Source organism: Entelurus aequoreus, linkage group LG15 (genome assembly GCF_033978785.1).
Source record: "Entelurus aequoreus isolate RoL-2023_Sb linkage group LG15, RoL_Eaeq_v1.1, whole genome shotgun sequence".
NCBI classification, from domain to species: Eukaryota; Metazoa; Chordata; class Actinopteri; order Syngnathiformes; family Syngnathidae; genus Entelurus; species Entelurus aequoreus.
In genome coordinates, this window is record NC_084745.1 from 44,684,079 (window position 1) to 44,709,474 (window position 25,396).

Consider the following 25,396-nt stretch of genomic DNA (forward strand, 5'->3'; position numbering starts at 1 on the left):
ACATTGTTTACAATCATGGCCACCAGCAGCGAGAGCGATTCGGACCGAGAAAGCGACAATTTCCCCATTAATTTGAGCGAGGATGAAAGATTTGTGGATGAGGAAAGTGAGAGTGAAGGACTAGAGGGCATGCCACAAATTAATCCCGCATAACAAACACCTCCCCCTCCTGTCCATATAACCCGCCAATACAACTCAAACACCTGCACAACACACTCAATCCCACAGCCCAAAATACTGTTCACCTCCCCAAAGTTCATACAGCACATATATTTCCCCAAAGTCCCCAAAGTTACGTACGTGACATGCACATAGCGGCACGCACGTAGGGGCAAGCGATCAAATGTTTGGAAGCCGCAGCTGCGTACGTACCCACGGTACCGCGTCCGCGTATACAACTCAAAGTCCTCCTGGTAAGAGTCTCTGTCGTCCCAGTTCTCCACAGGCCAATGGTAAAGCTTGACTATCATCTTTCGGGAATGTAAACAATGAAACCCCGGCTGTGTTTGTGTTGCTGCAGCCGGCCGCTAATACACCGCTTCCCACCTACAGCTTTCTTCTTTGCTGTCTCCATTGTTCATTGAACAAATTGCAAAAGATTCACCAACACAGATGTCCAGAATACTGTGGAATTTTGCGATGAAAACAGACGACTTAATAGCTGGCCACAATGCTGTCCCAAAATGTCCGCTACATACCGTGACGTCACGCGCAGGCGTCATCATACCGAGACGTTTTCAGCAGGATATTTCGCGCAAAATTTAAAATTGCACTTTACTAATCTGACCCGGCCGTATTGGCATGTGTTGCAATGTTAAGATGTCATCATTGATATATAAACTATCAGACTGCGTGGTCGGTAGTAGTGGGTTTCAGTAGACCTTTAAAGGAGTCATATTATTGTTATTATTTTTCTAAATGGAAAACACTTCCGGGCAGCACGGTGCGAGGGGGGTTAGTGCATCTGCCTCACAATATGAAGGTCCTGGGTTCGATCCTGCGCTCGGGATCTTTCTGTGTGGAATTTGCATGTTCTCCCCGTGACTGCGTGGGTTCCCTCCAGGTATTCCGGCTTCCTCCGACCTCCAAAGACATGCACCTGGGGATAGGTTGATTTGCAACACTAAATTGGCCCTAGTGTGTGAATGTGAGTGTGAATGTTGTCTGTCTATCTGTGTTGGCCCTGCGATGAGGTGGCGACTTGTCCAGGGTGTACGTCGCCTTCCGCCCGAATGCAGCTGAGATAGGCTCCAGCACCCCCGCGACCCCGAACGGGACAAGCAGTAGGAAATGGATGGATGGATGTAAAACACTTCCTTGTGGTCTACATAACATGTAATGGTGGTTCTTTGGTCAAAATTTTGCATAGATGATGTTTTAAAGGTCATCTTCAAGCCGCTTTCTGACAGTCGCTTCAGGGTGCGCCGTTTTGTGGGCGGTCTTATTTACGTGGCTCATCTTCGGCAGCGTCTTCTCCCCGTCATCTTTGTTGTAGCGGTGTAGCGTGCAAGGACGGGAGTGGAAGAAGTGTCAAAAGATGGAGCTAACTGTTTTAATGACATTCAGACTTTACTTAAATCAATAACAGAGCAGCATCTCCTCATCCGGAAACAACAACAAGGCCAGAAATGTGTCCCGTGAAAAACCATCTGACCGGAACTCTCTAATAACTAAATTTCCTTGGGTGAATAATGTAAACTCACTATACCGGTATGTTTTAGAGCTTTCATGGCGAGTTTACTGACAGATATAAGTAAGAACTTTACACTACTTGATATTAGAATTGGCAACAGCGGTGGATGAATGTCCCATAACAAGAAGATAGACAAAAAGAAGAAGCTTATCGACTACAGCGTCAGCACGTACTACAAAGGATACAAAGTGGATTAAAAAAATTATAGTTAAAAGGTGCATTAATTAAAAGCTTTACTAAAAGGAGAAGTTTTCAAATGTTTCTTAAAAGTGTCAACACAGTCAAGATCACAGAGGGACTGGTGCAAGTCATTCCAGAGTCTGGGATCTATAGCCGGGAATGCCAGGTCTCCACGGGTTTTAATATGAGTTTTTGGGATCTTTAGAAGACCCTGGCCTGAAGACCAGAGGCTGCCCTGATGAGTAGGGGCATAACAAGTCAGTGATGTACTGAGGGGCCCCACCATGCAACGCACGGAATGTCAGGACTAAAATCTTAAACTCAATGCCGAATTTGACTGGAAGCCAATGAAGACTGGATGAAATGGGGGTGATTTATGGGCTGTTCTGGGTGCACCAGTCAAAGGTCTGGCAGCTGCATTTTGTATCGTGTGAAGTCTCTTTAGCGTTGACTTGTTGAAAAGAGTGAAGAGAGAATTGCGATAGTCAATACGAGATGAAATGAACGCGTGAATGATCATGATCATGAGTCCTGCTTTAAAAATAATTTGTACCGCTTTCATAGATCACATTTACTTCCCCATACAACATTGATATGTTGCACAATTAAATGTAAGCATGAGATAAATCCTGTAACTTTCTGTCTATAAAATATATCCTTTTATGAGCATTTTTGTCATCTCGTAACAGCATTTCATGATTAATATCCATATAATTAAAGGCCTACTGAAACCCACTACTACCGACCACGCAGTCTGATAGTTTATATATCAATGATGAAATCTTAACATTATAACACATGCCAATACGGCCGGGTTAACTTATAAAGTGACATTTTAAATTTGCCGCTAAACTTCCGGTTCGAAACGCCTCTGAGGATGACGTATGCGCGTGACGAAGACCGGCGAACACGGGTATGCCTTCCACATTGAAGCCAATACGAAAAAGCTCTGTTTTCATTTCATAATTCCACAGTATTCTGGACATCTGTGTTCGTGAATCTGTTTCAATCATGTTCATTGCATTATGGAGAAGGAAGCTGAACAAGCAAAGAAGAAAGTTGTCGGTGCGAAATGGACGTATTTTTCGAACGTAGTCAGCCACAACAGTACACAGCCGGCGCTTCTTTGTTTACATTCCCGAAAGATGCAGTCAAGATGGAAGAACTCGGATAACAGAGACTCTAACCAGGAGGACTTTTGACTTCGATACACAGACGCCTGTAGAGAACTGGGACAACACAGACTCTTACCAGGATTACTTTGATTTGGATGACAAAGACGGAGACGTGCTACTGTGAGTATGCAGCTTTGGCTTCTAAACATGTGATCGCTTGACCGTATGTGCGCAACTTTTTTTTGCGTATGTACGTAACTTTTTTTAAATATATAAGCTTTATGAACCTTGGGTTAGGTGAACGGTCTTTTGGGCTGAGTGATTGTGTGTGTTGATCAGGTGTTTGAATTGTATTGGCGTGTTCTATGGAGCTAGGAGCTAGCTAGGAGCTAGCATAACACGTACCGTACCGTACGTGCGCGTCACGTACGTAACTTTTTAAAAATATATAAGCTTTATGAACCTTGGGTTAGGTGAACAGTCTTTTGGGCTGAGTGATTGTGTGTGTTGATCAGGTGTTTGAATTGTATTGGCGTGTTCTATGGAGCTAGGAGCTAGCAGAGGAGCTAGGAGCTAGCATAACAAACACGCAGGTGTTTTTATGCAGGATTAATTTGTGTCATATTAAATATAAGCCTGGTTGTGTTGTGGCTAATAGAGTAAATATATGTCTTGTGTTTATTTACTGTTGTAGTCATTCCCAGCTGAATACCAGGTACCGTGAGTATGCAGCCTTGGCTGCTAAACATTTGATAACTTGACCGTATGTGCGCGTCACGTACGTAACTTTTTAAAAATATATAAGCTTTATGAACCTTGGGTTAGGTGAACGGTCTTTTGGGCTGAGTGATTGTGTGTGTTGATCAGGTGTTTGAATTGTATTGGCGTGTTCTATGGAGCTAGGAGCTAGCAGAGGAGCTAGGAGCTAGCATAACAAACACGCAGGTGTTTTTATGCAGGATTAATTTGTGGCATGTTAAATATAAGCCTGGTTGTGTTGTGGCTAATAGAGTATATATATGTCTTGTGTTTATTTACTGTTGTAGTCATTCCCAGCTGAATATCAGGTCACCCCCGGCTCTCACAGCATCTTCCCTATCTGAATAGCTTCAACTCCCCACTAGTCCTTCACTTGCACTTTACTCATCCACAAATCTTTCATCCTCGCTCAAATTAATGGGGAAATTGTCGCTTTCTCGGTCCGAATCTCTCTCACTTCATGCGGCCATCATTGTAAACAATAGGGAACTTTGCGTATATGTTCAACTGACTACGTCACGCTACTTCCGATAGGGGAAAGACTTTTTTTTATCAGATACCAAAAGTTGCAATCTTTATCGTCGTTGTTCTATACTAAATCCTTTCAGCAAAAATATGGCAATATCGCGAAATGATCAAGTATGACACATAGAATAGATCTGCTATCCCCGTTTAAATAAAAAAAATTCATTTCTGTAGGCCTTTAACATTCTTAATAAATGACAGTAGAATACGCACTAGAGATGTCCGATAATGGCTTTTTTGCCGATATCCGATATTCCGATATTGTCCAACTCTTAATTACAGATTCCGATATCAACCGATACCGATATATACAGTCGTGGAATTAACACATTATTATGCCTAATTTTGTTGTGATGCCCCGCTGGATGCATTAAACAATGTAACAAGGTTTTCCAAAATAAATCAACTCAAGTTATGGAAAAAATGGCAGTGCCAACATGGCACTGACATATTTATTATTGAAGTCCCAAAGTGCATTATTTTTTTTACCATGCCTCAAAAAAGCAGCTTGGAATTTGGGACATGCATGAGGAGGTTGAGGTAGGCGGAGTTGGGGGGGTGTATATTGTAGCGTCCCGGAAGAGTTAGTGCTGCAAGGGGTTCTGGGTATTTGTTCTGTTGTGTTACGGTGCGGATGTTCTCCCGAAATGTGTTTGTCATTCTTGTTTGGTGTGGGTTCACAGTGTGGCGCATATTTGTAACAGTGTTAAAGTTGTTTATATGTTCACCCTCAGTGTGACCTGTATGGCTGTTGACCAAGTATGCCTTGCATTCACTTGTGTGTGTGAAAAGCCGTAGATATTATGTGATTGGGCCGGTGCGCGAAGGCAGTGCCTTAAAGGTTTATTGGCGCTCTGTACTTCTCCCTACGTCCGTGTACACAGCGGCGATTTAAAAAGTCATAAATTGTACTTTTTGAAACCGATACCGATAATTTCCGATATTACATTTTAGAGCATTTATCGGCCGATACATCTCTAATACGCACACATCTGATCGGGGAGTCATGGTGTTAAGACCTGGAATTTACACTTCATGTGTGGTGTTGGAGTTGTCTGACTTTTTGTGTGGCCCTAAAATGCATCAGTGGCTAAGTGCAATGAGTGCGTGTGTTGTGCAAGTGAGAAAGAGTGAGCGCCTGCTGTTTGATATGACAGATGACAAAGAGTTGGTTTTGGCCTGGTTTGTATGGCAGACATGGAGAGTTTTTCCTCGATAGAAGTTTGTTACTAATGTTTTTGGTGCGGTTATAAAAAGTTTTGCTCAATACATTGATAGATGGAATTCCTGACAATAATCGAAGAGTGTTGACAAACATTGTTTGATGTGTTGTGGCCACTTATTGTCACCTGTCACTCACAGTTGCATTGCAAAATCATACAGAACTAGATTAGGCAATTTCTTAAATTGCGTGTGAATGCTCCAATGCTGAAGTTGAACTGAAATGCTGACAGAATGTAGTATTAATGTAAGTACAGTTTAAATGTTGAAATGGTTGGAATGTTGAAGAGTTTGAATTTCCAGGAGAAACGGAATTTGGTTTGGAACTTGGGAAAGTGTTAGTGGGATGAGTGGAATGTGTTGGTGTTGGAATGGTTTGAATAGGTTGAAAAATGTGCGAATTGTGGGAGTTTAAAAAATGGACAATTAGTTTTGAATGGGGAAAATGTCCCTGAAACCTGGGAATTCTTGGAAATCCGGGATTTTTTTTAAATTGTTGAAGGAGGGCACACAATTTGGAACAGGTTGAATATTTTGGAGTTGGGATGGTTTGAATTGGATGAAAAATGTGGGAATTGTGGAACTTTGAAGAATGTCCCATTGATTTCAATTGGAATTTCAGAAAAAATTAGGAATTTTGGGAAAAGCGAGAATTTTTTTGAAAACTTGAATAGTCTGAGTGGTTGGTGTTGCAATATTTCAAATCGATCGAGAAATGTTGAAGTAGTAACATGTTGAATTGAGAAATTGTATTACGTAATTCCTGGAATTTTGGGAAAACCCGGAATTTTTGCAGTTAAAAAAATAACTTTGTTTTTTGTCCTATTAAGAGGAATGTTTTGTCGGTGGAACGGTTGAAGTGGGTTGAAAAATGTGGGAGCAGTAGTTGCCAGAAAAAAGGGTGAAAATTGGGCTTTGGAAAACCAGGAATTCTGGAAAATCCTGGAATTTTTTGGAACTTGGAAAAAGGGTAGTTTGAATTTCCAGTATGGTGGAATGGTTTTAATCAGTTGAAAAATGTGGAAATGGCGGAAGTTTGAAAAATTGCCAATTCATTTTGAATGGGAAAAAATGTCCTGGAAAACCTGGAATTCTGGGAAATCTGGAAATATTTGGAAATTGTCAAGGGAAAGCCCGCGATTCCCGAATATCCATTTTCTACCGCTTGTCCCGTTCGGAGTCACGGGGGGTGCTTTGAAGAATATCCCATTGATTTCAGTGGGAATTTCAGAAAAAAATTGGGAATTTTGGTAAAAGCGGGAATTTTTAAAACTTGAATAGTCTGAATTAGTTAAAATGGTTAGAGTTGAAATATTTCAAATCGGTCGAGAAATGTTGAAGTAATAACATGTTGAATTGAGAAATGGTATTACGGAATTCCTGGAATTTTGGGAAAACACGGAATTTTTCCACTTCAAAAAATAACTTTGTTTTTTTGTCCTGATTAAGAGGAATGTTTTGACGGTGGAACGGTTGAAGTGGGTTGAAAAATGTGGGAGGAGTAGTTGCCAGAAAAAAGGGTGAAAATTGGGCTTTGGAAAACCAGGAATTTTGGAAAATCCTGGAATTTTTTGGAACTTGGAAAAAGGGTAGTTTGAATTTCCAGTATGGTGTAATGTGTTGAAGGTGTAATGGTTTTAATCAGTTGAAAAATGTGGAAATGGCGGAAGTTTGAAAAATGACCAATTCATTTTAAATGGGAAAACATTTCCCGGAAAACCTGGAATTCTGGGAAATCTGGGAATTTTTGGAATGTGTCAAGGGAAAGCCCTCGATTCCCGAATAGGCTGAATATTTTGGAGTTGGAACGGTTTGAATCGGATTAAAAATGTGGGAATTGTGGAACTTTGAAGAATGTCCCATTGATTTCAGTGGGAATTTGAGAAAAAATTGGGAATTTTGGGAAAAGCGGGAATTTTTTTGAAAACTTGAATAGTTTTAATTAGTTAATGGTTGGTGTTGAAATATTTCAAATCGGTCGAGAAATGTTGAAGTAGTAACATGTTGAATTGAGAAATGGTATTACGGAATTCCTGGAATTTTGGGAAAACACGGAATTTTTCCAGTTAAAAAAATACCTTTGTTTTTTGTCCTGATTAAGAGGAATGTTTTGACGGTGGAACGGTTGAAGTGGGTTTAAAAATGTGGGAGGAGTAGTTGCCAGAAAAAAGGGTGAAAATTGGGCTTTGGAAAACCAGGAATTCTGGAAAATCCTGGAATTTTTTGGAACGTGGAAAAATGGTAGTTTGAATTTCCAGTATGATGGAATGTGTTGAAGGTGGAATGGTTTTAATCAGTTAAAAAATGTGGAAATGGCGGAAGTTTGAAAAATGACCAATTCATTTTGAATGGGAAAACATTTCCCGGAAAACCTGGAATTCTGGGAAATCTGGGAATTTTTGGAATGTGTCAAGGGAAAGCCCACGATTCCTGAATAGGCTGAATAGTTTGGAGTTGGAATGGTTTCAATTGGATGAAAAATGTGGGAATTGTTGAACTTTGAAGAATGTCCCATTGATTTCAGTGGGAATTTCAGAAAAAATTGGGAATTTTGGGAAAAGCGGGTATTTTTTGGAAAACTTGAATAGTTTTAATTAGTTAATGGTTGGTGTTGAAATATTTCAAATCGGTCGAGAAATGTTGAAGTAGTAACATGTTGAACCGAGAAATGGTATTACGGAATTCCTGGAATTTTGGGAAAACCCAGAATTTTTCCAGTTCAAAGAATAACTTAGTTTTTTGTCCTGATTAAGAGGAATGTTTTGACGGTGGAACGGTTGAAGTGGGTTGAAAAATGTGGGAGGAGTAGTTGCCAGAAAAAAGGGTGAAAATTGGGCTTTGGAAAACCAGGAATTCTGGAAAATCCTGGAATTTTTTGGAACGTGGAAAAATGGTAGTTTGAATTTCCAGTATGGTGGAATGTGTTGAAGGTGGAATGGTTTTAATCAGTTGAAAAATGTGAAAAAAATGGCGGACGTTTGAAAAATGGCCAATTCATTTTGAATGGGAAAAAATGTACCGGAAAATCTGCAATTCTGGGAAATCTGGGAATTTTTTTGGTAATTTGTCAAGGGAAAGCCCTCGATTCCCGAATAGGCTGAATATTTTGGAGTTAGAACGGTTTGAATCGGATTATAAATGTGGGAATTGTGGAACTTTGAAGAATGTCCCATTGATTTCAGTGGGAATTACAGAAAAAATTGGGAATTTTGGGAAAAGCGGGAATTTTTTTGAAAACTTGAATAGTTTTAATTAGTTAATGGTTGGTGTTGAAATATTTCAAATCGGTCGAGAAATGTTGAAGTAGTAACATGTTGAATTGAGAAATGGTATTACGGAATTCCTGGAATTTTGGGAAAACCCAGAATTTTTCCAGTTCAAAGAATAACTTTGTTTTTTGTCCTGATTAAGAGGAATGTTTTGACGGTGGAACGGTTGAAGTGGGTTGAAAAATGTGGGAGGAGTAGTTGCCAGAAAAAAGGGTGAAAATTGGGCTTTGGAAAACCAGGAATTCTGGAAAATCCTGGAATTTTTTGGAACTTGGAAAAAGGGTAGTTTGAATTTCCAGTATGGTGTAATGTGTTGAAGGTGGAATGGTTTTAATCAGTTGAAAAATGTGAAAAAAGTGGCGGAAGTTTGAAAAATGGCCAATTCATCTTGAATGGGAAAAAATGTCCCGGAAAAGCTGGAATTTTGGGAAATCTGGGAATTTTTGGAATTTGTCAAGGGAAAGCCCGCGATTCCCGAATAGGCTGAATAGTTTGAAGTTGGAAGGGTTTCAATCGGGTGAAAAATGTGGAAGGTAGAGTGCGCCTTAATCTGGAGAAGTTTAATACATTTTGGTGTAGAAAACCATATGTTTGGAGCATTCACACAATAAATTGTTGTGTGTTTATTTTGTTCAGAGTTCAGATGGGATTTGATTTTGTGTGCCGCATAGACTTGCTGTGCACAGAGGATGCGTGAGCAGTGCGCAATCAGGCAGGCGGGAACGTTGCATTTAACAATACCGTAATAATAATGATAACCGTCATGTGAAATGTTCATATTGATCTTTGTAGGTTAGTCAAACGTGTGACACTATTGTGTTCTGATGCTGTTGTGTGTGTGTTGTGGTTCTTGTGTTCCTCAGGTGGTTGGTTCTGGCCATCGCCATGATGCGTTTCTACATGCAGAAGGGCACCCACAAAGGTCTATACAGGAACATCGCCAGGACCCTCAAGTTCTTCCAGACTTTGGCTTTAGTGGAGGTAAAACGTTCCCTTTAGGTTTTCGCGATGAGCGTCTGGCAATTGCAAGCATGACGAGGTCTTTTGTCTTCCAGGTGGGACACTGTGCCATCGGTACGTGATGTTTCTCTTCTTTCCATCCTGAGCTCCTGCTCCAAAGTTCAAATGTCAACTCTGCTGCAGGAATCGTGAGGACTTCTGTGATCGTGACCGGGGTTCAAGTGTGCTCACGGATCTTCATGGTTTGGTTCATTACCAACAGCATCAGACAGGTTTTTACTTCTCTCACACACAGACTCACACACAGGTTCTGATCGACTTAGTTTAAAAAAACATTTGCTAATAGTGTGTAGAAACTGTGAAATTGTGTGTACTATTAGCGGGCGTGTTGCGGGTGATGTACAAACCCCAAAACCAGTGAAGTTGGCACGTTGTGTAAGTCGTAAATAAAAACAAAATACAATGATTTGCAAATCCTTTTCAACTTATATTCAATTGAATAGATTGCAAAGACAAGATACTTAACATTCGAACTGGAAAACGTTATTTTTTGCAAATATTAGCTCATTTGGAATTTGATGCCTGCAACATGCTTCAAAAAAGCTGGCACAAGTGGCAAAAAAGACAGAGAAAGCTGAGGAATGCTAATCAAACACTCATTTGGAACATCCCACAGGTGAACAGGCTAATTGGGAACAGGTGGGTGCCATGATTGGGTATAAAAGCAGCTTCCATGAAATGCTCAGTCATTCACAAACAAGGATGGGGCGAGGGTCACCGCTTTGTGAACAAATGCGTAAGCAAATAGTCGAACGGTTTAAGAACATTTCTCAACCAGCTATTGCAAGGAATTTAGGGATTTCACCATCTACGGTTCGTAACATCATCAAAATGTTCAGAGAATCTGGAGAAATCACTGCACGTAAGCGGCAAGGCCGAAAACCAACATTGAATGCCCGTGACCTTTGATCCCTCAGGCGGTACTGCATCAAAAACCGACATCAGTGTGTAAAGGATATCACCACATGGGCTCAGGAAGACTTCAGAAAACCACTTTCAGTAACTACAGTTCGTCGCTACAAGTGCAAGTTAAATCTCTACAATGCAAAGCAAAAGCCATTTATCAACAACACCCAGAAACGCCACCGGCTTCGCTGGGCCCGAGCTCATCTACGATGGACTGATGCAAAGTGGAAAAGTGTTCTGTGGTCTGACGAGTCCACATTTCAAATTGTTTTCGGAAACTGTGGACGTAGGAACAAAGAGGAAAAGGACCATCCGGATTGTTCCAGCGCGCAAAGTTGAAAAGCCAGCATCTGTAATGGTATGGGGGTGTATTAGTGCCCAAGACATGGGTAACTTACACATCTGTGAAGGCACCATTAATGCTGAAAGGTACATACAGGTTTTGGAGCAACATATGTTGCCATCCCAGCAACGTTATCATGGATGCCCCTGCTTATTTCAGCAAGACAATGCCAAGCCACGTGTTACAACAGCGTGGCTTCATAGTAAAAGAGTGCAGGTACTAGACTGGCCTGCCTGTAGTCCAGACCTGTCTCCCATTGAAAATGTGTGGCGCATTATAAAGCCTAAAATACCACAACGGAGACCCCCGGACTGTTGAACAACTTAAGCTGTGCATCAAACAAGAATGGGAAATCATTTCACCTGAAAAGCTTCAAAAATGTGTCTCCTCAGTTCCCAAACGCTTACTGAGTGTTGTTAAAAGGAAAGGCCATGTAACACAGTGGTAAAAATGCCCCTGTGCCAACTTTTTTGCAATGTGTTGCTGCCATTAAATTCTAAGTTAATGATTATTTGCCAAAAAAAATTCAGTTTCTCAGTTCAAACATTAATTATCTTGTCTTTGCAGTCAATTCAATTGAATATAAGTTGAAAAGGATTTGCAAATCATTGTATTCTGTTTTTATTTACAAATTACACAAAGTGCCAACTTCACTGGTTTTGGGTTTTGTACTAAGACTGCATGTACAATTGATAACAAGTACAGTGGAACCTCGATTGGCAAATGTGGTTACAATGCTAAAAAATGAAAAGTTAAAGCTAAAAAAAGAAATACACTTTATTGAGTTAACATTATTTCTTTATAGGGGGAAAGATGTGATGTTATGAGCTAGGGAATATAACAACTACACTACCCAGCCTGCAACGGGAGTGACGAGCATGCGCAGTAGCCCCGAAAAGTGTTGTTGCATGTCGTCACCCGGCAGCTAAGAATGAGGTTATGAGCACGCTGTGAAAGTAAACGTCAAGAACTCAGCCAACACGCCTCGTCTGCATTATTTATAATTAGACAGACAACACATATACAGTGTGATTTTGTTTTGTTTACAAGGAAAGAAAAACAAAAGTTAAAAAAGGGAGAGATATGTTGTATATATATGTATGTGCTGCGGTTGCTTTAAGAACGTTGCGCCAGCTGCCGTAAAGGAGGTGCGTTGCTAGCCTGGTTGCTATGTTTCCGGTTGGTCGTAAAAGTGTTCTTCATGTGTTTGTACCCTGCTCAAATCTCTCACTAAAGTTATTCATTGGATTATACCTTTTGTTTTGAACTTTATTACACCTTGGAGCGCTTTTTCCGGTCCATTTTTTTCCTGCTTTCGCTATCTGCACCTAATGACTGGGCTACGTGACGTCATTTCTTGTGATTTTCCACGGAGAATTTCTTGTCGGGACGGGATTCGTTCCCAGGGATTTGAATAAAGAACCAACGTTTTTTCTTTACTATAGTGGTCTCGATAACGGGTAACGGTTCTCAAAAAGGGATTTGAGTCCGAGGACTCGGTTCTTTTCTTATCGAACAACCAAGAAAATCGGTTTCGAGTATCATCCCTAGGCATGACGGCGCGTCGTCACGTCATGACTTGCTGGTTTTACAAGCAAACGAGCATGTTCGGCAGCGCACAATCACAGAGTACCTACAAGCAGACAGTGTGTAGACAGAAAAGGGAGAAAGGACGCATTTTGGCTTAAAAACTAACGATAAAGGTGAAGTTATAACACTATAACGCCCTGAGGAAGAGGTGCTTTAAGACATGGCTAGCTAGCTAGCAGCTAACATCCATCCACAGTCGGCAGTGTTTTAGCTACTTCTAAATCACTAATCCTCGCCTCCATGGTGACAAATAAAGTATGTTTCTTACAAGTATCATCCCTGCAAGACGAGGAATAGCCAAACATGCTTCACTACACACTGTAGGAGGATACAATAGCTCACGGGCAAACAAAAGATAGCGCTCCTGAATGTAAACAAATGCCATGGGTGGATCTACACCTGACATCCACTGTAATGATACCAAGTACAATAGCGTAACTAGCCGATACTACTATGATTACATCGATATTTTCTATCGTCACAAAATCTTTTTTCCTTTTTTAAAAATGTACATTATGTTTATAAACTCAGGAAATAGGTCCCTGGACACATGAGGACTTTGAATATGACCAATGTATGATCCTGTAATGACTTGGTATCGGATCAACAGAGGTGGGACCAAGTCATTGCTTTGCAAGTCACAAGTAAGTCTCAAGTCTTTGCCCTCAAGTCTCGAGTCAAGTCCCGAGTCAAGACAGGCAAGTCCCGAGTCAAGTCCAAAGTCAAGACTGGAAAGTCTCAAGTCAAGTCACAAGTCCTGCATTTTGAGTTTCGAGTCCTTTCAAGTCCTTTTGACCACAGACTAATATTTTTACACAGATTGTGTATGCTTTTAAACCGCTGTATTTATTTATTAAAACAAGTGCATTTGAAATAGCAGGAAAGAAAATAGTACTGACATTGCAATTCATAATAGCACTATTAACCAGTCATTTTAATAGTTTAAACAATTTTAAACATTTAACTCATTCCTTTACAGAATAAACACATTTGCAAAAACAAGTGCAACTGTACTTATTTGTACAAAAGTGTTAACATTGCATTTCCATGGCATATTGCATTGTAACTAGTTCCACAGCAGTTTCTATTCTGTTCTTACCTTATCTCATTGATCTCATCTCATACTGTATGTGTGTTGAAAAATATAACAAATACATGAACATAACAATGAACAGAGTTGTACTTTTTAGATGTCAGGGCCCTATGCAATATGTACACATATTCTTAATATAGTATATATTTTAACTGACCTTTATTTGACTATGTTTGTCTTTTTGTAGGTGGCTAAAATACGCGGTGCTGCTGACCGCCGTCTAACGTTATGTTACTGTGTATGATACATTGACTAACGTAACGTTACGTATAGGTACCTCATGCAACCCTGCTTAAAAAAGTATGAATAAGGTAGCAAACTGCAGTGGACGCAACATATTGCCGTGTTTGAAATGACGTTATAACCATAAACATCTTATAAGTAGACGCAATATTGGTTGCTGTGACGCGAGCAATTTGCATCTTACTTTTCACAAGTAAGATTTAACATTAATGTACTATTGGTTGTATTTTATGAAAATAACATTACCACAGAGTTGAGAAGGAGCAAAGATCTTCAAAATTTGTATGTGAAAATCACAAATAAATCTTCTGGGGGAGGATGACGCCCCTACAGGGGTTTGGTTTACAAACTTTCTGCCCCACCTAAAACAAAATTCACCAGCCGCCATTGATTATAATGCATTCTCATTTTAGGCAAAATATAAGACAATACTTTCTTAACAGTATAATTGTAACCAGGAATAAGTCTTCAAGTAACAATATTCAAATACTAACATTGTTGGGTAAAACAGAATTTGGTTTTATTCTGAATCCAGTGAAACAGATTGGTGGTTTTAGCTGATATAAAGACTTTCAGGTGTTTATATATGTTTAAGTATTTGGCAGACGCTTTTATCCAAAGCGACATACATAAAAAATACATATATAACAATCACTGTAAACATGATCATTTAAGGGAAGAATGTAATACAAAATATCAATACAAAGTGTCACGACAGAATAAACTCTCTGCTGCTGCAGCAACAGAGATACGGTCTATACGATATATAGATATCTAATGTATTCATACATTGTTTATGTAGCATGTATATATAACGTATTCATATTGTTTCTTCAATTTAAAAATAGCTGACCGTTTTTTCCCCCCTTCTCTGGGATTATATTCCCAGTTTTAATCTCGGACGTCTGGTCACTTATAGCGTATAAGAATATTCTATTACTGTTAAGCAAACTATGAATAATAAAACATGTGTCCGTTATCATAGCTACACGTATGACAAAAAAGCGCGTGAAAATGAGTGGTATTCAGTGAGGTAAAATGAATTAAATGCGTTGACAGTTCATTGCTCCTGCCAAATGAATTGCACTGAGTGGAACGGATCACCACTCCAAGATGGCGGCCCCGCGTCTCGTCTGCGCCTGTAGGCAGTAGCGCTCGATGCTGTGTACCCTTATAAGATGTCTATGGTTATGACGTTAGCAGTGAGTTTACAGCCTCACTGATTTAACTACACAGCAAATAAAAGTCATGTTACTTAGCCAATAAACGTTAGCTTACATTCAAAACTTACCCTTCTTTGTGCAACTTCAAATGTCGAACGAAGTTGGAAGTTGTTGCGTCTCCGTCTGTAATATTCCAACTGCGTGATTTGCATACGGCAATTCGTTGACCAAGTCGTAGTTTTTATATCCGAACGAAACCAACTTTGGTATAAATCTTTCTCACTGCCGCATTGTTTGACAACTCTTGTTCATTGGTTGTCCTGCAATTTGATTGGCTGAATGCTGTGTGATGAAAACAATGTAGATCTAATTTGATTGGCTGTTGTACTGACAGCACACACGCTGACAGGCAGCACACACGCTGATAGACAGACAGACACGTACAAAATGAAAGCTACGGAGCGCTCCCAAATAACTTTTTAAGCTTTAGGTTTTGGGGAAAGTAGCAAGTCATGTCAAGTCAAAAGGCTCAAGTCCAAGTGAAGTCACAAGTCATTGATGTTAAAGTCTAAGTCGAGTTGCAAGTCTCTTTACATTTTGTCAAGTCGAGTCTAAAGTCATCAAATTCATGACTCGAGTCTGACTCGAGTCCAAGTCATGTGACTCGAGTCCACACCTCTGCGGATCAATACCTATATTTGTGGTATCATCCATAACTAATGTAAAGTATCAAACAACAGAAGAATAAGTGATTATTACATTTTAACAGAAGTGTAGATAGAACATGTTGAAACGTAAAATAACCAGATAATAACAGTACATGAACAAGTGGATTAATAATCCATTTTACAGTTTGTCCCTCATAATGTTGACAAAATGATAGAATGAGAAAAGACACAATATGTTACTGCATTTGTCAGCAGACTAATTAGGAGCCTTTGTTTGCTTACTTACTACTAAAAGACAAGTTGTCTTGTATGTTCACTATTTAAGGACAAAATTGTTCTTTGATTGCAATAAGAAACATGTTTAATGTACCCTAAGATTTTTTGTTAAAATAAAGCCAATAATGCCATTTTTTGTAGTGCCCTTTATTTAGAAAAGTATCGAAAAATATCGAAATACATTTTGGTACCGGTACAACAAACTGCCGACAAACCTTGAGTAGACCAGGCCCCTCACTGTCTATAATGTGTCCTTTCTAAAGGTCCAGAATGAAGAAAGTGTTCTGCTGTTCCTGGTGGTGTGGACGCTGACAGAGATTACCAGATATTCCTACTACACCTTCAACCTGCTCAACCTCCTGCCGTACTTCATCAAATGGGCCAGGTGGAGGCGCCGTTCTTCTGTGGTGTTCCTTTAACGCAGTGCTTCTCGAATAGTGGGGCGGCGAGGTGTCCAGTTCTAGCGTCCTTTTTCGTTCTTGAACGATATTTAGGCCTCCAGCTAGGTGGCAGCACTGCTCAGACTATTCAACAGGCCCAACCAGGAAATATGATCAAGTATATTGGTTGCCCCCTATCAGTTGTGCTACAACGTGCTTACATACATAGAATTTAGGTACCGTATTTTCCGGACCATAGGGCGCACCGGATTATAAGGCACACTGCCGATGAATGGTTTATTTTCTATCTTTTTTTCATATATAAGGCGCACCAGATTATAAGGCGCATTAAAGGAGTCTTTTTTTTTTTTTTCTTTTTCTAAAAACACTTCCTTGTGGTCTACATAACATGTAATGGTGGTTCTTTGGTCAAAAAGTTGTATAGATTATGTTTTACAATCCAATCCAATCCACTTTATTTATATAGCACATTTACACAACAATAATGTTTCCAAAGTGCTGCACAGCCATGTGAAAAACAATATTAAAAACAATATTATGCTCCACCAATGACTGAATGAAAACAACAAATAAATGAATAGAAAACCAATACAAAAACAATATAAATTACAGATCATCTTCAAGCCGCTTCCGGATGCACAATTTTTCAGGATTTATGCAGATCCCAAATTCAGGTCAGCAGGTACCAGAAGGTAAGAAAAGTTGCTTTTGCATAATATTGCGAAACGAAACGCCAGATATGTCTTACCTTATACACACACCATAATAATACTTGTATGTTTAATGCGCCGACAATCCATCAAGCGGTGCGGCTTAATAGCTTACCAAAGTCGTACTAAAAAGTGTTGATAGATTTTTGAGCGCCGTGTATAATCTTCTATATTTTCAATGGAACATATAAAATGTCGGTGTTGCTTACTTGAGTCATATTGCAGTCTACACGTATCTCTTATGTTTGACTGCCATCTAGTGGTCACGCTTATCTTTAAATTATGTACCAAATAAAATAGTTTTAAGATCGGTAAGCAAAACCAGAATTATTCCATACCTTAGGCGTTAGGTTATAAGGTGAGTTTTGAGGGGAAAAAAATATTTTAAGTGTGCCTTATAGTCCGGAAAATACGGTATCCTTTAAAGATTTATAATCATTAGCTTCTCATATATCTAGCTGACATCTTTTCAGCTTGGTGGCATGTAGGTGCTGATGCCAATAACTCATAGTGGTTTGCATTGATAAATAAATAGTAGGGATGTCCGATAATGGCTTTTTGCCGATATTCCGATATTGTCCAACTCTTAATTACCGATACCGATATCAACCGATACCGATATATACAGTCGTGGAATTAACACATTATTATGCCTAATTTGGACAACCAGGTATGGTGAAGATAAGGTCCTTTTTTTTAAAAATTAATAAAATAAGATAAATTTAAAAACATTTTCTTGAATAAAAAAGAAAGTAAAACAATATAAAAACAGTTACATAGAAACTAGTAATTAATGAAAATGATTAAAATTAACTATTAAAGGTTAATACTATTAGTGGACCAGCAGCACGCACAATCATGTGTGCTTACGGACTGTATCCCTTGCAGACTGTATTGATATATATTGATATATAATGTAGGAACCAGAATATTAAAGGCCTACTGAAATGAATTTTTTTTATTTAAACGGGAATAGCAGATCCATTCTATGTGTCATACTTGATCATTTTGCGATATTGCCATATTTTTGCTGAAAGGATTTAGTAGAGAAAATGGACGATAAAGTTCGCAACTTTTGCTCGCTGATAAAAAAAAGCCTTGCCTGTACCGGAAGTAGTGTGACGTCACAGGAGGTAATATTCCTCACAATTTTCCTTTGTTTACAATGGAGCAAGAGAGATTCGGAGCGACAAAGCGACGATTACCCCATTAATTTGAGCGAGGATGAAAGATTCGTAGATGAGGAACGTTACAGTGAAGGACTTGAGAGGCAGTGATGGACGTATCTTTTTTCGCTCTGACTGTAACTTAGGTACAAGCTGGCTCATTGGATTCCACACTCTCCTTTTTCTATTGTGGATCACGGATTTGTATTTTAAACCACCTCGGATACTATATCCTCTTGAAAATGAGAGTCGAAGACGCGAAATGGACATTTAAAGTGACTTTTATCTCCAAGACAATACATCGGTGACACACTTAGCTACTGAGCTAACGTGATAGCATCGTTCTCAAATGAAGATAGAAACAAAAGAAATAAATCCCTGACTGGAAGGATAGACAGAAGATCAACAATACTATTAAACCATGTACATGTAACTACACGGTTAAAAATGCTCAGCCTGGTAAGGCTTGACAATGCTGTTGCTAACGACGCTAAGGCTAATTTAGAAACTTAGCAGTCTGTCTGTGTTGTGCCTGAAACCTCACAGAACTATGATAAAACATTAGTGCTCCACCTACGCCAGCCAGCCCTCATCTTCCCATCAACAGCCGTGCTCACCTGCGTTCCCGCGATCGACGGCGCGACGAAGGACTTCATCCGTGGGTTTGGCGGCAAGCATCGGCTAGGCGTCTGCTAGTCCTTGTTGTGTTGCTGTAAGTATTGTACTTAGCCGCTAATACACCGATCGATCCCACCTACAACGTTCTTCTTTGCAGCCTCCATTGTTCATTAAACAAATTGCAAAAGATTCACCAACACAGATGTCCAGAATACTGTGGAATTTTGTCGAAGAAAACAAGAGGTTTCTGTATCGGGTCGATGGGGTCCAACCACTTCCGTGGATTTTGTGACGTCACGCGCATAAATCATATCCAAAGGAGTTTTTCAACCGGAAGTGTGGCGGGAATTTTAAAATTGCACTTTATAAGTTAACCCGGCCGTATTGGCATGTGTTGCAATGCTAAGATTTCATCATTGATATATAAACTATCAGACTGCGTGGTCGGTAGTAGTGGCTTTCAGTAGGCCTTTAATAACAGAAAGAAACAACCCTTTTGTGTGAATGAGTGTAAATGGGGGAGGGAGGTTTTTTGGGTTGGTGTACTAATTGTAAGTGTATCTTGTGTTTTTTATGTTGATTTAATTTAAAAAAAAAACAAAAAAAACGATACCGATAAAAAAACAAAACGATACCGATAATTTACGATATTATATTTTAATGCATTTAACGGCCAATAATATCGGCAGGCCGATATTATCGGACATCTCTAATGAATAGATAAGAAAATACTATCAGGTTGTCAATCATATAAAAAATGATGTGGGCATGACAAAACAATATTGAGAAGCACTGCTTTAGCTTCTTCTTGTGAGGCTTGGGCGAATGAAGGGACTCAGATGCAGAGAGGGGAGGTTCTAAATAAGGCTTTTATTTTGAAAATAACTCTTAACCTCCAGAGCAGAAAATATACAATCACTATGAGGTTCTACTATATCAAAAAACGTTTCCAAAAAGGGAAAAAAAACAAAAATCACTCCAACGGAGTAATAGACAAAAATAAGACAAATATAGCTAGCAACGAATCTGCTATAAAAAACTTTAACAAAAAGCGCTCCAAACGGAGGAAGAAATAAAGGACTATCAAAACTTACTACTCTCACAATTATTCTAACATTTATATAAACAAAAATCACTCAAACTTTGAGGAAGGAAATAATTAAAGAAAAATCATAACTCACCACTGCGGTTGAAAAAGGTTAAATAACAAAGGTCGCTCTAAGGGAGGAAAAGGTTAACTCAAAATTACAGCTTGAAAAACGCTGGATAAACATACGTGGTCGTGGGACGAGGCAAGACAAGAACATGAACTAGGATGCAAGACAGGCACGAAGGATCGAGACAATCTGGCACAACAAGGGGAGGGATGGGCTTATATGGAACATGAGGGTAATGGGAAACAGGTGGAAACAATCAAGGGTCAGGGATGACGTCAGACTGGTGACACAAGAGGAAGGGCCCGTGATCTGAAACAAGAGGAGATGCTTTTTTCAAAATAATACATGCAAATCACAAGACAGAAAAAACCAAGACAAGACTCTCCTCACCGCGGTGTGACACTTCTAGTGAATGGTAATAATGGTAAATGGGCTATCCTTGTATAGCGCTTTTCTACCTTCAAGGTAATCAAAGCGCTTTGATACTATTTCCACATTCACACACTGTTGGTGGGAGTTGCCATGCAAGGCGCTAACCACGACCCATCAGGAGCAAGGGTGAAGTGTCTTGCTCAAGGACACAACGGACGTGACTAGGTTGGTAGAAGCTGGGGATCGAACCAGGAACCCTCAGATTGCTGGCACGGCCACTCTCCCAACCGCGCCACGTCGTCCCCTAACAGTGGTAGCATGTTAACGGCTAACTTTCTTTTTGTTGTTCTATCCTTCCTTCCTTTTCTCTATTGTGAAGGAGTGCAAGTGGACACTTTATTAGGTACACCTCTTGCTGCTTCACTCGCGTCCTTTTGTGTGGTGGTGTCATGTTCACCGCTTCTGTTTTGGTCATGGAATCCCCCCCTAAACACTCCCCAGCCCCCTCTCCCCGCAAACAGGGCGAAATGAGGGACCCCTGCTGTGCCGAGCCACGCACGCTGGCTACACTGTAGAAAGTTGTTTTGTCTTCCAGATACAACCTCTTCATCGTCTTGTACCCGCTGGGGGTGGCGGGCGAGCTGCTCACCATCTACTCGGCGTTGCCCTTCGTGCGCAGGTCCGGAATGTACTCCATAAGGCTCCCCAACAAGTACAACGTGTCCTTCGACTACTACTACTGCCTCATCGTCATCATGCTGTCTTACATCCCACGTAAGCACGCAAACTTCACACCTTGACACAACATGTGTGCAGCACAGGGGTACCTCTGTTTTTGTCGGGGTCAGACGAAAACTGAATCTTTTAAAAGCAATAAACACATAAGAAATCATGACAATCCCAACGATCTGTTCCAGACATCCAAAAATATGAACACAAAACACATTTTATAGAGCCTAATTATACAAAACCTAAGACCAGTGAAGTTGCACGTTGTGTAAATCGGAAATAAAAACAGAATACAATGATTTGCAAATCCTTTTCAACCTACACTACCGTTCAAAAGTTTGGGGTCACCCAAACAATTTTGTGGAATAGCCTTCATTTCTAAGAACAAGAATAGACTGTGGAGTTTCAGATGAAAGTTCTCTTTTTCTGGCCATTTTGAGCAAATGTGATGCTCCAGAAACTCAATCCGCTCAAAGGAAGGTCAGTTTTGTAGCTTCTGTAACGAGCTAAACTGTTTTCAGATGTGTGAACATGATTGCACAAGGGTTTTCTAATCATCAATTAGCCTTCTGAGCCAATGAGCAAACACATTGTACCATTAGAACACTGGAGTGATAGTTGCTGGAAATGGGCCTCTATACACCTATGTAGATATTGCACCAAAAACCAGACATTTGCAGCTAGAATAGTCATTTACCACATTAGCAATGTATAGAGTGTATTTCTTTAAAGTTAAGACTAGTTTAAAGTTATCTTCATTGAAAAGTACAGTGCTTTTCCTTCAAAAATAAAGACATGTCAATGTGACCCCAAACTTTTGAACGGTAGTGTATATTCATTTGAACAGACTGCAAAGACAAGATATTTAATGTTCGAACTGAGAAACTACATTTTTTTTGCAAATTATCTTTAACTTAGAATTTAATGGCAGCAACACATTGCAAAAAAGTTGGCACAGGGGCATTTTTGCCACTGTGTTACATGGCCTTTCCTTTTAACAACACTCAGTAAATGTTTGGAGGAGGCCAATTTGTACAGCTTTTCAGGTGGAATTCTTTCCCATTCTTGCTTGATGTGCAGCTTAAGTTGTTCAACAGTCTCCGTTGTGGTATTTTAGGCTTCATAATGCGCCACACATTTTCAATGGGAGACAGGTCTGGACTACAGGCAGGCCAGTCTAGTACCCGCACTCTTTTACTATGAAGCCACGCTGTTGTAACACGTGGCTTGGCATTGTCTTGCTGAAATAAGCAGGGGCGTCCATGATAACGTTGCTTAGATGGCAACATATGTTGCTCCAAAACCTGTATGTACCTTTCAGCATTAATGGCGCCTTCACAGATGTGTAAGTTACCCATGTCTTGGGCACTAATACACCCCCATACCATCACAGATGCTGGCTTTTCAACTTTGCGCCTATAACAATCCGGATGGTTCTTTTCCTCTTCGGTCCGGAGGACACGACGTCCACAGTTTCCGAAAACAATTTGAAATGTGGACTCGTCAGACCACAGAACACTTTTCCACTTTGCATCAGTCCATCTTAGATGAGCCCCGGCCCAGCGAAGCCAGCGGCGTTTCTGGGTGTTGTTGATAAATGGCTTTCGCTTTGCATAGTAGAGTTTTAACTTGCACTTACAGATGTAGCGACCAACTGTAGTTACTGACAGTGGTTTTCTGAAGTGTTCCTGAGCCCGTGTGGTGATATCCTTTACACACTGATGTCGCTTTTTGATGCAGTACCGCCTGAAGGAGCGAAGGTCTTGGGCATTCAATGTTACGTGCAGAGATTTCTCCAGATTCTCTGAACCCTTTGATGATATTACAGAGCGTAGATGGTGAAATCCCTAAATTCCTTGCAATAGCTGGTTGAGAAATGTTGTTCTTAAAATGTTTGACAATTTGCTCAAGCATTTGTTGACAAAGTGGTGACCCTCGCCCCATCCTTGTTTGTGAATGACTGAGCATTTCATGGAAGCTGCTTTTATACCCAATCATGGCACCCACCTGTTCCCAATTAGCCTGTTCACCTGTGGGATGTTCCAAATAAGTGTTTGATGAGCATTCCTCAACTTTCTCACTCTTTTTTGCCACTTGTGCCAGCTTTTTTGAAACTTGTTGCAGGCATCAAATTCCAAATGAGCTAATATTTGCAAAAAATAACAAAGTTTCCCAGTTCGAACGTTAATTATCTTGTCTTTGCAGTCTATTCAATTGAATATAGGTTGAAAAGGATTTGCAAATCATTGTATTCTGTTTTTATTTACCATTAATACAACGTGCCAACTGGTTTTGGGTTTTGTACGCTATTTAAAGTCTGTGTTGACGTGTACATAACCTAAACCTACTGAATAGAGAGCGACCAGGAAGGGGACTGATGCTTTTTTGGAGTTTTACCTGGTAAATGTAGCGTCACGGTCACCGTGTTTGTGTGTCCCCAGTGTTTCCTCAGCTCTTCTTCCATATGCTGCGGCAGAGGAGGAGAGTTCTTCACGGGGAGGTCATCGTGGAAAAAGATGACTAGACGTCCGATGAAGAGTCAACGTGTTTACAGTCCGCTAGCCTTATCATGTTTCACACAAATAAACAAATAGGATGCTCTCCGACTAGTCACACGCCCAATAAGACATCTTGTTTGTGTCCAATCAAAGGTGCTATCCTCATCGTTTATGTCAAACATGCTCTACGTACTTCTAGACGATTCTAAATCGCCGCCACCTACTTGTCAGCAAATAAAACGTGCAAAATCAATAAAGTCAATTCTAGAATATTCCGCCCTGATTTGACTCATTAACCCTACACAAGAAACCATTTCCAGTCCAAAAAAAAATGGTGAATATAACACATAAGACATTTAAAATACTACTGAGTAACCATGTATGAAAAATACGGGATATGCTACATATATAGTACAGTTTGGACTCGCCTTCTCATTCAATGTTTATTTACATTGTAGATTGTCACTGAAGACATCAAAACTATGAATGAACGCACGTGGAGTTATGTACTTAGTGAAATAACTGAAAACATATTTTATATTGTAGTTTCTTCAAAATAGCCACCCTTTGCTCTGATTACTGCTTTGCACACTCTTGGCATTCTCTCGATGATCTTCAAGAGGTAGTCACCTGAAAGGGTTTTCACTTCACCGGTGTGCTCTTTATTTTCAAGACCATTTACCTTGTAGATTGTCACTGAAGGCATCAAAACTAGGACACCTGTGAAGTGAAAACCACTATGTAACCCCTTTATATGTGTGACTTTAAAACTAACCTACAGCAGGGGTCCCCAAACTTTTTGACCCAGGGGTTGCATTGGGTTAAAAAAAATTGGCATATATATATATATATATATATATATATATATATATATATATATATATATATATATATATATATATATATATATATATATATATATATATATATATATATATATATATATATATATATATATATATATATATATATATATATATATATATATATATATATATATCAGGGGTGTCCAAACTTTTTCCACTCAGGGCCACAGACTGAAAAAATCAAAGCATGCGAAGGCCATTTTTATATTTTTCCTTTTTTAAAACCAATACAATATATAGGTTGTTTTTTTTTAACCTTTATGGCTTTCCTCAAGTTTGGTCCCCGGTACCCGGATGGGTCTCAGTCAAAAAAATGTTAGAAATAAGTCATAAATTATTATTTTTTCATTTAACGCTTGAATCTTGAGATCAACTTCAGGTCTGTCTGTCGTTATAACGTTTTTTAAAATTTTGTTTTTATGTTTATGCCCTTTATGTCAAAACCCCTATTTATATGGCAAACACACAAACTATGCAACATTTTCCCCCAAAACATTTCAAAGTGGAATATTTGATGTGAAGTAGTTGGAACCTTAAATAGGTCAATAATTCATAACAATAAAAAAATAAAAAGAATAAGTGTTGAAAATAAGCCAAATTTCTGTTTTTTTTTTACTTTTAACGCTAAAGTCTGTAGATCTGTTGATTATAAGATTTTATCATTTTTTGTTTGTTTGTTTGATGCCCTTTTTGTGAAAGAAAACTATGTTTTGCACAAAATATGCAATATTTTCCCCCCAAAATATTTCAAAGTGGAATTGTTCCAGTGAAGTAACTGGAGCCTTCAATAGGTCGATAACAGTCCGCATGGCAGC

The 25,396-nt window shown here is 39.5% G+C and overlaps 1 protein-coding gene across 1 annotated transcript in view; it reads left to right on the top strand.

Annotated features, from left to right (window-relative positions):
* Positions 1-24,381, top strand: part of hacd1 (3-hydroxyacyl-CoA dehydratase 1) — a 27,468-nt gene extending 3,087 nt beyond the window's left edge. The window contains exons 2-7 of the mRNA XM_062022088.1: positions 9,626-9,743; positions 9,818-9,836; positions 9,906-9,994; positions 16,328-16,449; positions 21,084-21,262; positions 23,659-24,381. Of these exons, the coding sequence (XP_061878072.1) occupies positions 9,626-9,743; positions 9,818-9,836; positions 9,906-9,994; positions 16,328-16,449; positions 21,084-21,262; positions 23,659-23,741 (610 nt within the window). The 3' untranslated portion in view covers positions 23,742-24,381. The remainder of the gene's footprint in view (positions 1-9,625; positions 9,744-9,817; positions 9,837-9,905; positions 9,995-16,327; positions 16,450-21,083; positions 21,263-23,658) is intronic.
* The last annotated feature ends 1,015 nt before the right edge of the window (positions 24,382-25,396 follow it).